At 43.2% G+C, this 14,508-nt stretch overlaps 1 protein-coding gene across 10 annotated transcripts in view; it reads right to left on the bottom strand.

The window, feature by feature from the left end:
- Window positions 1–2,319: 2,319 nt before the first annotated feature.
- Window positions 2,320–14,508, bottom strand: part of LOC146205878 (ranBP-type and C3HC4-type zinc finger-containing protein 1-like) — a 56,939-nt gene continuing 44,750 nt past the window's right edge. For all 10 annotated transcript variants that reach the window (XM_084590542.1, XM_084590540.1, XM_084590541.1 and 7 more), the window contains 3 exons: window positions 10,381–10,659; window positions 7,121–7,264; window positions 2,320–2,950 (listed from right to left, as the gene is read on the bottom strand). In XM_084590542.1, coding sequence (XP_084446668.1) covers window positions 2,870–2,950; window positions 7,121–7,264; window positions 10,381–10,659 — 504 coding nt within the window. In that variant the 3' untranslated portion in view covers window positions 2,320–2,869. The remainder of the gene's footprint in view (window positions 2,951–7,120; window positions 7,265–10,380; window positions 10,660–14,508) is intronic.

Raw genomic sequence — 14,508 nt, forward strand, 5'->3', positions numbered from 1 at the left:
CCTCGCTATAACGAACACGGATATAGCGAATTATCGGATAAAACGAACTAAAATCAAAGTTTGGTTGGTCAGTGGTTTATTTCTAGGAGAGTTCCTTTTGTATAACAAAAGAAGAATTTCAAAATTTGACGCTATATCGGTTATAACGAAACAGTTTTTTTTGCATTATGACGGCAAAAAACGCGTAAAGAAGCCGGAAAAACTTCAAGAAACGCACGCAATTTTTCAACCAATCGAATTGTCCGCTGCAGAAGTGTGTTTAAATCACCCGCGCATTCACATGCCACGTCGTTTAGCGGCAAAAAAAAACAAAAAAAAAAACCTATTACCAAGAGCTTATGGCCTCCCCTATGGCCTCCATGGCCATGAATGGACACGGCCGAAGTCGAACGCTGCCGCCGAAGTGCGTCCAAATCCCCCGTGCATTCGCGTGCCGCGTCATCTAACACCATCTAATGGTAGCCTCCGAGATTGCCGCAGTAATCTCGGAGGTCACAAACGGCCATAGCCGGCCACGAGCGTCGTCGGCGCAGCCGCAGCTCGAGTCTGGCCATGCAACGGCTGACAGGCATAAACTGTGCGCAGAGGCAACATCCCTTCTTGGTACTCATTTTTCCTCACCAACACGGAAGGAAAAGCAAGATTTCATGCTTACGCTAAGCTTAAAAATTGTGCATTTTTGCACCTTTGTGTTGTCCATATTAGTGGACTTTTTGTTTCGTTTTATAGAAAACTTATTTACAGGAATTTGGGCACGCACTTTTATAACAAATATCGGATATAACGAACAAATTTTTGCGCTCCATACTATACTTCGTTATAACGAGGTTCGACTGTATCGCAGGAAAATAACGATTATAATGGTGCTCTTATTGTGCTGGGACACAGTCTCACATACTTTTACATCCAGAACGGCATATGCATTAATTATGCAAGTGCAATCACGTAACGCCAATTTGAAAGGTAGCACTATTCACGCAGTCAACCAGTGATTATTTCCTAAATATGAGTAGCAATCACACTCCTTCCCGTCTGCCAACAGTTTCCTCTGGATAATCATAATTACCATAAGAATATTCAGCTTCAATTCAGACGTAAGAGCAAAAAGTTTTTTAGTACAAACTGACTATTCCAATATTGAAGCTACCGGTATATTATGTGTGATTTAAAACGATACAATGCATGGTTTCGAGGGGGTCTCCTTACTCACCACTGCAACATTACTTGACAGCAACTTTTAAATGGAACATTCTATGTATGTTTCTTGTTAAAAAATACTACAGCTAATTAGTCTACACAACTATGAAAATACTGTGTGCGACAGTTAACCCGATGAGTCAACGTTTAATACTTTATTGCCTTCAAGAACATCATACACCATAAACTGAAGTTGAAATTATTGACTAGAGCACTTTTCAAAAACCATGCCATTCATTCTTTGTAACAGGCAAATAATAAGTAAAACTCACAAAGTGCATACACATACACACATACATAAATAGGTTAAGACAAGATTTTAAACAAAAGCACTCTAAAGCTACTACACTTAATAGTGCATGTCATCAACTTGGTAGATAGAGTATCAATGACTGCATTCAATTTTGCACACACTTTCACATTCAGAAGAGTGAAATTGGGATGCAGCATAACGGAAGCTTCACTGCATTTTACACAAAAAATATGGGATCCAAGTCATTTGAAGCTACTTCAGTGAAAACAAAGTGGCACCAGCTCAGCATAGCGGAACATTGTGAACACAAATGTTCCCGTCTCCCTCTTGTTGTCTCACATCTGTGCTATCTTACTATCCATACGAGCAGCTGCAGACCTTGGCAGCAGCTTACCCCTGGTGTGAAATGGCAAGATCCATGAAACATAATTAGAAGTCGCTTGAAAAATCAATAGAAGAAAGGACAACCTGTATGTGTTGGCTTTAGTGCGCCTAATCAAGGCAGAAAATCTACACTGAGCACTGGAAGTCGCTGCATCCAGGTTGTTACATGCCACTGTCAGACATAAACCTCAGTAATCAGCATTCTATCATTTCAGGGGGCAAATTTTTTCAGTAGACTAGCATGCAGTCACAACAAAAACTTGTATCTGGACAATCACACAGTAGCTACTCAAACACCACAACTGAACAAACACACAAGTCCTCCCTTCTAAGGTTGCCCATAGGGAGCCTTCCAGTGTCAACACTCGCAGCTTTGTAAATGTGATAAAGCTCATAGCGATCAGTGCTGACACTAAATGTTTAACCAAAAAGTGGACACACATTAGTGTGGAATGCAAGCTGTTTTCTTTCAAATTTACTGATGCTACATTTTTTTTTTTTCCTTTTTCAGTGAGGTGTCTTGTAACAGAAACCTTTTAGTGATTATAATGAAATGAATCAGCTTTTGGGCCTAAAGACAAACACCATATCAACCTTGATATGTGAACTTTTCACAGTGTTAGTTATAAGGCTGTTATGCCTAAATAATTAGCCATGCTGGTGTGAGCCAGACTGTGGAGACAGTAACTGCATCTAAAGACTGTGCACGTTTCCATGTCTCTCAGACATTAGAAGGGAGCAAACTCCATGCCTAAAAATGACTGAAGCATTAGGAACCCTTTGTAGCCACAAAGGATTGATAATCTTTGGTGTTTTTCCATTAATGTACATTGCCTTGGCTTCAGTTTAGAATGCCCCACACAATTTCCTACTTAAGCAGGCATAGAAAATTGTCTTTCAGTTGAAATACTTTTTTGGAAAAGTTTAGGAAGCTAAAGGATCTGTTTTCCTATTATTCCCTGATACAGGATAATGCCTATCCCCTTCATCTCACTTGCTATGCAGATGACATGAACATCATTACTTGGAGGCGAATCAGTGGCAATAATTGCACTTTGGATGGCACTTGACTCCATTCACTCCACACTTGCATCCAGCAGAAGTGTCTCCTTTGCCCTGGGAAAAATAGCAAGAAATAAAGACTCAAAACACAAAGAAGTGCAATGAAACATGAGCATGTAAATATTTAATTTTTAACTCAAATAGAAAGAAAAAAGGGCTTTGAATATATCTGTTCAAAATAAAAAAACAAATACTTCAGAAAGAAATACAAAGGCCTTATTTTTTCCAAAATAGTGTTCGATCTTTGCAAAAGAGAGAAAAAGAAAAGGAAACTTGACCGACTCAGTAACACATAAAAACATGACGTGCACAGAAGTGCCCACAACCTGATTAGACAGAATAACAGTATGAAAATCTAATTTAGTCATGCAAAATTAGTACCAAAACAAAATTAATAAACTGGCATATGACTATCAAATATAAATAACATAATGGGCAGTAAAACTTGGATCTGTGAGACCAAAAGAAATGCTCAGGTTACCTAAAAGTCAGTTTATCAGATGCCCCATGGTCCCGTGGCCCATAAAAAATAATAAAAAAAAAATTTAAACATCTGCCTAAACCGCATAAATAAATCTTATTGAGGAGGCAATGTTGCACAAATGCTGGAAAGCCCATGAAAAGTGCACAGTTTTGCACAAATGCTGGAAAGCCCATGACAAGTGCACAGTTTTGACATGCTGAAAGAACAATGGGGACAACAAAATGAAAAAATATTGGCATCAGAATAAAAGACAGCTTTTAAAAATGAAAAATAAATGGCAGGCAATGTGCCACCCGAAAGCGGTATGCATCTGGATCCAGGCAACCAGTGAATGTGTCGGCCTACAGCTGCTGTTGCCATGGAGTAGCAGCGAAGCTCACAAACCGAAATTATGCAGAGAGGCTATTATTTGGCCTAGTGATAGGGAACATCCGACCGTTACAACAGAACAATAGGAGAGATTTTTGCACAATCACTTGCCCTGCTTTGACACCTCGACTCAGCTCACCTTTGGCAGCCCTATGAAATATTCTATAAGTAGGTTTTCCAGCATATCATAGCTGACCAAAATGAGATGATAGAGCTCATGTTAAGAGAGTTATTAAGGTGACAGATGAATGCCATGGGTACGGACATTAAGTGCGCAACACATTTCGGAAGGGCCAACACACACACAAAAAAAAACATGCACTTTCTCGTTGCAATTGTCTGTGGCGAGTGGCCAGCTGTCTTGTTCCTATCAGGACCCGCATGAAAGAAAACTGAATATCAGAACTTCATATGAAGCCCAAGCCTGGCAGCACCTGCTTGTGATTGGTGCACACCAAAAACAGAGGAGAATAAAGTGAAATGAATGTCTCTGTATTGTTTTCCTAAATCTTTAAACACTATATTCAGATAATTTGCCCAGATGTTATACAGTCCCCGACCTACTTTTCAGACGTCAATTTTCTGGACCTGCCTAATTATTCAGACTCTGTTATGAACAGTTATGCGCTCCATCATTTCAAACTTTTCTTGTTCAATCTTCCGGACTTTTTCTCTCGATTGCAGGTTAAAAGGTAAGAAAAACTGCCACAACATCGCTGCCATTCTGTTTTTCTGCAACCTCTAACTCGTGCTGCATGCATACCGCACACCCACTACACTCTCGACAGCAGGCACCGCTAGCTGCACACTCCTCCGTTGCGCTGGCATCTGACGGAGGTGGAGAGTTAATGAATCCAGTAATCCCCGAAACTGGGCAGCCTGCGCCGTAGGCCCCTGATTCACTGTTTTGTCGACCGGTGGCAGCGAAGCTGCACCCCACAGAGGACAGGCCAGTTAACATGAGCATGCTTCTATCATGTGACTATATGTAATGCCTCGCAGACAGCTGCAAGCGAGAGAGCCAGCAGCACGAGTCAGCTTGCAGACGGCAATGTGCGAGCATGGAGTAAAAAAAAATTGTGCGCCTGTCTAGTGCCCCGAAAAATGCCTGCTGCCAACTGGCAAGAGACGCTTGTTTTACCTCATTTTGCAATGCACTGGGTGTCCCAACAAAACATGACCTCCGAGGGAGCTTTGCGCTACAGCTCGCATTCCAACTCCAGATGATTGCTGGAGCACACAAGACAGCGTTGCTATTTTTGTTTTTTGGACCCAACGCATGCAGCAGACTTCCATTGTTCCCACAGAAACAGCCGCCATAGCCACCACTGCCACACTTTTGTTTTTTTTTTAATGGGGGAGAATAAAAAAGGCGCTGATGTAGATTCATATCGGAACAACGAGGCTCCACCCGAACTACTTCCTGGGTACACTACGTTTCTCTCTTTGAACACCGTGATGCTCCAATCGTTGTGTGGCTGTCACACAGAAGCAGACTGACCAGTTTTTCAAGCTGCTCGGTAAAAACAGTAATGTTTTTAGTGTGAATTTGTTTTTTCCGGATTGCCTGGTTTTTACCGCACACTTTTTCGGACCCTCAAAGGGCCGAAAAATCGGCAAGCGACTGCAGCGGTTTTGCCACAATCATATTTATTAAGTTGGCACGGGATTCAATCACTGGAACATATTCTGAAATCGTTAGCATTTGATAATTCTCGAATCTCAAACCTGATCGGATCAAATATGAACCAACTATCAGGCATATTCAATTCATATTCAAAATTTTTAATATATTCCCTCACCAGTACAAAAGAGATCCCTTTTCAGCGATTGCACAACCTACAATAATGCTGCAAGTTTCCTTTTGGCGCCAGACGAATGAATGCATGGCACAACTTTTTTTTTTGCAGTTTAATTAATAATTATGAAAAAAGTGCAGTCACGACAAGCAGTATGGTCATAAAGCTGATAAAGGAGGTGTGACGAATTTATGCAACTCTTTCCACAATATGCATGCAGGACCACGGCAGCTCCTGCCATGAATATAGTACATTGGTGCCCATGTACATATCTTTGCCCTTCCCCATCACTGTAAACTTATAATTTAAATATTGACACTGAAACTAAAAGCCAAAGTTTTTCACTGGAAAACAATTCTAGAAATGAGAAATTACTAACTGGCTTTGCTGCCGCACATCTTCCATCTTAAAAGGATCAGGAAATTACCGAAAGTTAAGTAAGGAATTTGAGCGATAGATGTTCCTCCACTCGTCACTTCATCGCAATAATTTTTTAGCTACCTTTAATAGGGTACCAGAAACATATGATTGGTTATTAATAATGATCCTCCTCCTCTCCTCCTCAACTTATATACTCTGATGCACCAAAAAAGTTTAGGGTAAATTTTAAAAGCACAGTTTGATCATAAATTGCTGGCTACGTTCCAAGGAATTAAACTTAGGGTGAATGCTCAAAAGCATTCCTTTTACAGATTTAACACATTTACCAGCCATCTCTGAACCCAATGTCCGGTCCTTTTAAGGTTTCTAATGACCCTTATGCCTACAGCAGCTATGCTGTTCTTGTGGGCATTTTCTGATATTTTAATACTTGCTGAAGATAATGTTTTCATTCAATTAATGATACACCGAGCAAAGCTGGGACAAAGTAGTGAAGCCACCAATCAACTGTTCAAACAGCAGTTAGAGTACTTGAATATGCTCACAAGTTACAGAGTGCTTCTGGTAGGTGTACAGACTTAGTCAAAAATATACAGCCCAAGAGTTTTGCTTCTATCCAGGGTAATTACTTCTGTACAATATCTACAATATCTATGGAAGTCCCAAGTTTTGTAGAGGCGGCAAGGACAACAGTTCTTCTCACCATAAATAGATATGGTACCTAGACGATGCACTAGGTGCCATATACTAACAAGGTCCAGATAGCAAACATTGTGGGCTGTACATTTTTGAAAAAGGGAGCATCTTTTGGTCAGTCACGAATTCATGGATCTTCACCGTGTGCATCGAGTTTCAATAGGCATCCACTAAAGATCCCAATGCTATTTGTCCTAGCCCCGCCGCAGTGGTGCAGTGGTTAAGATGCCCGACTATTGTTCTGGAGTGCCTTCTGGTGTATCATTTGCAGTATGACTAAACTTTTGGTGCCAGCTTATGGCACATTGCAATGAGCTGAGAATATTGCACTTCGGCCCAAGTTCGTGACAGCTCCTTCAAACAACAGCAGTCAGTTAACCTACAAAATTAGCTTTCCATTCAGCAGGCAAGCAGAGCACTCTTCAGGACAGAACAAAGACGCATCACAGATTGTGTACAACACAGTCCACAAAGGTGAGAAAAAAGCACACAGACCTGAGGTCCCCAACGAGGCCCCTTGGTAACCCAGCAGATCTCTGTCTGGCACACCGAGCACTTGAGCCAATCACAACCCCATTTCTTCATGACAATTACTCGGCACTGTGGGCAGTGCATTGCTTGGCCCTCTTTAACCATGTTCTGGAAGAAAACACATTAAAAGCACAACTCCATGTGGAACTTCAGGTCGTATTCCAGCACACTGATATCAAATGGATGGCATTCCTCCAAAAAGGTACGATGCATATCTTAAAGCCATATTGTAAAGCTCTCATAGTTACTAAAAAAATTAAGGGTGCGTGAATATTCGAAAGTTCGAATATAAATCGAATATGTTTGTTATTCGATTTGTATTCGTATTCGATAAATTGATATTTGGAATTTTCGAATATTCGAAAATTTCCAAATACAACAAAAATTTTCAAATTCCCCACAGTTTCACCACAGCGTGGAGTCTGCAGTGAAGCATCCTAAAAATGCGAAGGGGCTGGTTTGTGAAGAGGGACCTTCCCTTTTGAAAAGATGGCTTTCCCGACACAGCAGAAAGTGAAGCACTTGGTGACACTGCGAAAAAAAAAACAACGCCGTCCTCACTTCAGTTTCACGTCAATATGCAGAAAACCATCATGCTCATAAGGTGTTCATAAGGTATAATTATTGCGATGCAAACGGTTTTCAGTAGTTTCAGCACACATTCTCTTTTTATAGCTTTTATAGCTAATTTCACTTGCTCTATTAGCTCCCGCGCACATGCGCAGAGAAGATCCTCAAAAAACCCAACACAAGCATGCAATTTGTGTGCATGCTATCAGTACTGATAGCTGGGTGATGCATTCCTCTTGCCTTTTCTGAATATGATAGGTCTTTTATCCCTTTGGGCTGTGTTCCACCTAAAATGAATAGCTACCAACTAGCCGAACTGACCATTCTACTGAAGCTTTAGTGACGTGGTAGGTCCCAGTATTATCTCATGTGCACCCCCCAAAGGGGCGTAAAAGCAAAACTGCATTTCTAAACTGTATCATGTAGTTGCACTTGCAGAGATGTGAAGATGGGAGAGCACAGGAACCACTCTTCTATGCATAGTCACGGACAGTGGCCAGACAGGAGGCTGCTGTTTAAACACACACCTTAAAGAGCATGATTATGTGCAGAAAGGTGATTCTTCTCCTGCTTTCCTTCAGCTGTACACTTGTGTACACTTGCCTTTCCATAAGGAAAAATTTGGGTGTCTGACACAGATAAAAAACACAACTGCCATTTTCAGCTACCACAAACCTGCCACACACGTAAAATTCTGTAAAAGTTTGTAAGCCTGCCAAGAATCACAATGTCCATTAGGAAGTTTCGTAGTTGGATGGCATGTAGTAGCTTTCCTCAGTTGACATCACATGTAATTTCTCAAGTTGATTAAATGACCTGCTGATAGTCATACTCATCTCTCCCTATCTCTCTGCATGTTCCTGTTCTCATGTTTTAACTCAATGCATGCTTTGCAAAGTGTGAATTTGCACCTACATGCCTACATCATCACTTTGTAAACTTTTCTCATAAAACAAGTGCTCCTAAACATGCAGAGAATGTTTTCTGTAGACCCTGGAGCCAACCTCCTAAAGCAAGCTGGCCACATAAGAAATTGGCTTCAGGGCACTTTTAAGAAGAAACTTTGCCAAATGAAGCTGCATTTAAGCACTCGCAATACAGCTCCGCGTAGGTTGCACAGCTTGAGCCCGTGACATAAGAGCTACCTTGATACTGTCAAATACCGTGCGACCATGCTGCAAAAATGAAAACACGAAACCCGGGAAGCATAGTTTACTCACAGAGGGCCGTGTTGCAGCGAGGAGGTTGGGGGAATTACAATTCACTGCATCAAATCAATGCAGGAGTGTCGGGCAAAGTCATTAAATAACCTGCTCAGCACAAAATGGACAGTGAGGTTTGCTAAAATTATGGTATGTCCCACTGTAGGAAAAGTTTACTCTATAAAAATGAGCTATTAAATATAATGACTTCTCTGGGAGCTTCTAATGGAAGTCGCTATTACTTTGTTATATCCATTAATTTATTACAAATCATTTCACTATAGAGAGCTCTGACTACATATAATGTGCCCCATTATTAAATGCTCCACCAAAGAACCTGTAAGGTACATTAAACAAACAAATAGATCTGTGCAAGTCAATCTCAACAAGTGAATACAAAATAGGATTGTAGCTATCGTACAAGGTAACAGTGACTGCCGACAGAAATGGCAAAAGCACACTGCGCAGTGCTGTAGCATGCGACTGTGATGATAGTGACAGTGCCAAGACATTCCAAACTTTACAGCATGGGTAAAGGCAATAGGAAGCGGCCTTCGTCCCAGTGTTTGATGCTTCCCAAGCATAGTGAAGTGCTGCTGTGGTGAATATTAGGTGTTGGCTGCTTGTGCACATGCTGAACCGCCATCAGACTGGACAGTGAGCTAATCATATATCTTCGTGTTTGTCAACTCCAACACCAGACACTGCCATTCCGCTGCTCCAGTGATTCGTCATTCGTGTTAGTCTTTTTTGCTGCCCCTATACCTACTCCACTGATTGTCCTACAATTTAATCTTTAATTTCCTTCTTTACATATTTAGCCTGTGTGCTCCTTTCTATGTTATTTGTCAGCTTTGTTAAGTGTATAACACAGACACCATTTCCATGTTTATGGACCCTGGTGGCTCATTGAATGCTGGGACCCTGGCAGCACGGGGAGAATGTAAATGCCAAACTATATGGATTTCCAATAACCAACCATCATCACCTAGAGTTTTGCTCTGCTATTAATGAAAAATTAGGTTTTTTTACAATAAACTAAGTTATGAAAGGTCACAACGGTTTACTGTCATCTACAGCATCAGCTGTAAAACAAGCTATGAGCTATAACCCATAAGGAACATACATGTGCACAGTTTTGAATCCCACATTTGTGACCAAATATTCCAGAGAAGTTTTAAAAACATTATTAACGTATCAACTTCACCCCCACAATTTTTGAAGCATGCCCAGCTGGCCTCTGAAGAATTTATTTTTGAGATCTTCTGCCCACAAAGAGCAAGAAAGAACCCAGCTGCAAAAATAGAGCCATTAGTGAAAAGCAAGGGAACTACTGAAGCTGAAATAAAGGAGTTTTGAACCATCATAAAAGGCTGGAAGTGCACAAATTTTTCAAAATGCAAACAAATAATTATTTATTTTACAATTACACCTCAAAAAACTGGCACTCACATCTAGGTATTCTTTGGTCTGCTTTGCCTCCTGGCCATTGGGGGCATTAAAATCCAACTCGTCCTGATACTGCAAGCAGTTTTTGCCCTCGTGGATGGCCCGGCATGTGAGGCAGTTGGAGTGGCCACACACGGGACACAGGAAGACGTTCACGTTGTCCTCCAGCATGCACCATCCAGGGCAATCTGCAGTCTTGCAGTGGAAGCTGTTGGGTGCCTGGCTCTCGGCAGTTTTGACACTGCGTGACAGGTGATGCTCGTACACCTCAGGGCTCACTAGCTGCAACAGAAGTAGCATTTGCAGACTCTTTTAATCTGGTGAACTATGGTGGTTAACTATATGGTTAACTATGGTGAACAAATCTTTTCTTTCAGAAATCTGCTCTCCAACTTCACTGGCTAAATTAAAGCATCAACTCTTCACGCTGCCTGCACCACAGGAGAAATTGCATGCTTATGCTGATGCCATAGATACATGCCTTAGATAAAGATAGTGCTATCGATGATACAATTTAGAAACACTGTTCATATAAAACTAAAACAAATAGCCCCTGTTGTATCCTTATTTCTTGTTTCAGTTTCGTTTCTTTCAGTGTACATATCGTCATCATCATTCAATATGATTCCCTATATAAGTGGCTTCACTGTGACAAATAAAGGGGGGTTTTTGCATACTGCGCTTGCGTGGTCCCGTGTCATGCATTTGGTCTGAATCAGACACCACATATTGGCGACGAGGATCAGTATCGGAGCCATGTCACTCGGGTGTTTCCCAGCACCGCCCCCTTTCTTGCCTGCACCCGGTGACCCGGCTGTGCCTTTGCAGCAGTGGAAAAGCGTATTCCTGAATTTCCTGGAGGCCATTGGCGGCGATGAACTGAAGCCGAAGCGTTGCAAGGCAATTCTGCTAAACTCGCTCGGAGTTGAAGGCCAGCGAATATTCTACAGCATACTTGCACAAGGAGCAGACGCGACTGCGGACGCCAAGGCCGAGGACAAGGTGGCTGCGGACGCCAAGGCCGAGGAAAAGGTGGACCAGTTCAAGGACGCGCTTGCTGCTCTGGATACGCATTTCGCGAGCGCTACGAATGATTTGGTGGAGCGGCGCCGGTTTCGCCAAAGACGACAACTGCCTGGTGAGACATTTCAAGCATTTACAAACAGTCTTCGGGACCTTGCGTCTACTTGCAATTTTGGCAGTGCTACCGATAGCATGATTCGAGACCAATTACTGGAAGGCACTTCGTCACGAACAACCCATGAACGCATGCTTTATGAAGGGTCTTCGCTTACATTGCAGCGTGCAGTTGACATCGGGAAGCAAATTGAGCAAACACAACAAGAGCTCGGGGAATTCACACATAGTACAATGAACAAGATTCAAGATGTGCGAAAGGTGTGCAAGCAAGGAAGTTGCTACAGGTGCGGCTCGTCATTGCATATGGCTAACTCGACTGCATGTCCGGCGAGGAACAAGCGTTGCCACTCTTGTGGAAAAATTGGTCACTTTTCAACCATGTGCAGATCGAATAAAATGAAATATGCCGTTCGAAAGCCCGAGAAGGCCAACGTCGTCACGGTACTTCAAATCGGTGACCATAATGCGTCGGCGAAAGATATTCGAGCCAACATTTCCATCGGGAAGATAAGATTGTCATTGACTGTCGACACAGGCGCTACGGTTTCTTTGCTCAGTGAAGAGCACTACCACAAATATCTAGCCGACACGTACTCATTACGACCGCCGACTGCCAATTTGTGTAACTATTCCGGAGAACAAATCAAGTTAAGCGGTTGCTTTCTTGCTGACGTATCTTACAAGGGAAACAGAGTCAGTGTGCTTTTCCATGTCACAACCAAGGGCACTTCGCTGCTGGGGCTTGATGCCGTTCGGAGCCTAGGAATCACTATCAGCGGCTCAACCTTGAATTGCTGCCAGGTGACATGCCCTGATTCACTGCCTTCAGAATTTACGCACCAGTTTGCGCACTTGTTCACGGAACAGTTAGGGCATGTGAAAGGCTTTGTTCACCATATTAAATGCCGTTCATCTGTGAAACCAGTCGTTGCGAAACTCAGACGCCTGCCGCTCACGCTACGGCAACAGGTATCGGTAGAGATACAACGCCTGCTGGCCGAAGATATAATTGAACCTGTCGACGCATCGGAGTGGATTTCACCGATCGTCGTCGTGAGGAAGAAGGACGGTTCAATTAGGTTGTGTGTGGACCTACGTGAAGTGAACAAGGCAGTAATTGCCGATGCTTTTCCTCTTCCGCATACAGAGGAATTACTTCATGAACTAGCTGGAGGAATGTGCTTCTCAAAGCTCGACTTAGCGTCGGCATACCACCAGCTAGAACTGGCTCCGGAAAGTCTGGGACCAACCACCTTTATCACACACGAAGGATTGTTTCGTTTTAAGAAAGTGTGTTTTGGCCTTGCATCTGCCCCTTCAGCCTTTCAGAGAATGATGCAGCATATTCTGAAAGATTGTAAAGGCGTACTTTGTTACATTGATTATGTGATTGTGTGGGGCAAGACACGTGAGGAGCACCAAAAGAATCTACACCAGGTGCTAAAACGCATTGGTGATTCAGGTTTGAAGCTCAACCAGAAATGCACATTTGCTGTTTCAGAACTATCCTCTTTAGGGCATACGGTGAGCTCAAAAGGGCTCACACCATTGCAGTCTAAGGTTGACGCTATTTTCAAAGTGCCTGCTCCTCACAATGTTACCACTTTGAGGTCATTTTTGGGTCTCGCTGGTTACTATGCTCGGTTTGTGCCGCGATTTGCTGATCTCGTCGAGCCGCTTAGAAGGCTCCTGCGGTCTGGTCAACAGTTCACGTGGGATGATGAGGCTGAGCGTAGCTTCCAGCTTGTTAAGACAGCTTTGTCTTCAAGCCCAGTCATACAGATGTTTAACCCAGACCTTGATGTAATTGTTATGACAGATGCTTCTGATAAGGGTCTGGGAGCCGTTCTTCAGCAACGCACGGTGGCCTTCGCATCACGTGCCCTGACTCCTGCTGAGCGGAAGTACTCCGCTGGGGAACGTGAGGCCCTTGCTTGTCTCTTCGCGTGCGAGCGCTGGCACGTCTACTTGTGGGGTAGAAAATTTTTGTTACGTACGGACCACCAGGCACTGGTGACGTTACTTTCAGCTGCCGGTACAGGACGCCGACCTTTGCGTATATCCAAATGGTCAGCTCGACTTTTGTATTGTAACTTCGACATAGAGTACCAAAAGGGATCGCAAAATGTCGTGGCCGATGCGCTTTCATGCCTACCTCTTGACTGTGATTCGCAGCAGACGATGCAGGAAGAAATTGTGGCCGTTGTATCAGAGTGCCTAACAAAGGAACGGCTGCAGGTGGCCACTGCTGCAGACAGCACACTGCAACAGGTTGCTGTGCACATGGTACATGGTTGGGCGCCTAGAAAAGCTTTGCCAGCAGAAGTAATGCCGTACTTTAACGTGCGGGAAGAGCTTTCTGTCATCGATGGCCTTTTGATGCGCGGCGAGCAGGTAGTTGTTCCGAGTGAATTAACCTCGCTCCTTGTTGGTTTTGCGCATGAAGGTCACCCAGGAATTGTGAGGACGCAGCAGAGACTATGTGATCTTTACTGGTGGCCGCGTTTGAATAAACAGGTAGAAGAAGCAATCCATTTTTGCCATATCTGCCAGGCCGCGGACAAGTCCGCTAAACCGTTGTTTGCACCGCTGCAGCCGGTGACGTTTACAGCGCTACCATGGCAGAAGTTAGCAATGGATATAGTGGGACCGATTGGCTGGGCCCCTTCGAACTGTAGGTACATGATATCGCTGATCGATTATCATTCCAAGTGGCCTGAGGTTGCCTTTTCATCTACAGTGACGTCACAGAGTGTGGTCGATTTTTTTCAGATGTGTTCAGCCGAGAAGGCTATCCGGAAGAAATTGTCACAGATAATGGGCCTCAGTTTAGTTCGCAAATGTTTGAAACATTCTTGAGAGAGGGGGGTATTGAGCATCGTTGTTCTTCTCTGTACTATCCACAGGGAAACGGCGCGATTGAACGTTTTAATCACGTGCTGAAAGATTTCATGCAGGTTGCCTGATTGGAGCAACAGCCCCTCCAGGCTG

Source organism: Amblyomma maculatum, chromosome 1 (assembly GCF_055883805.1).
Source record: "Amblyomma maculatum isolate TAMU_Amacu chromosome 1, ASM5588380v1, whole genome shotgun sequence".
Lineage (NCBI taxonomy): Eukaryota > Metazoa > Arthropoda > Arachnida > Ixodida > Ixodidae > Amblyomma > Amblyomma maculatum.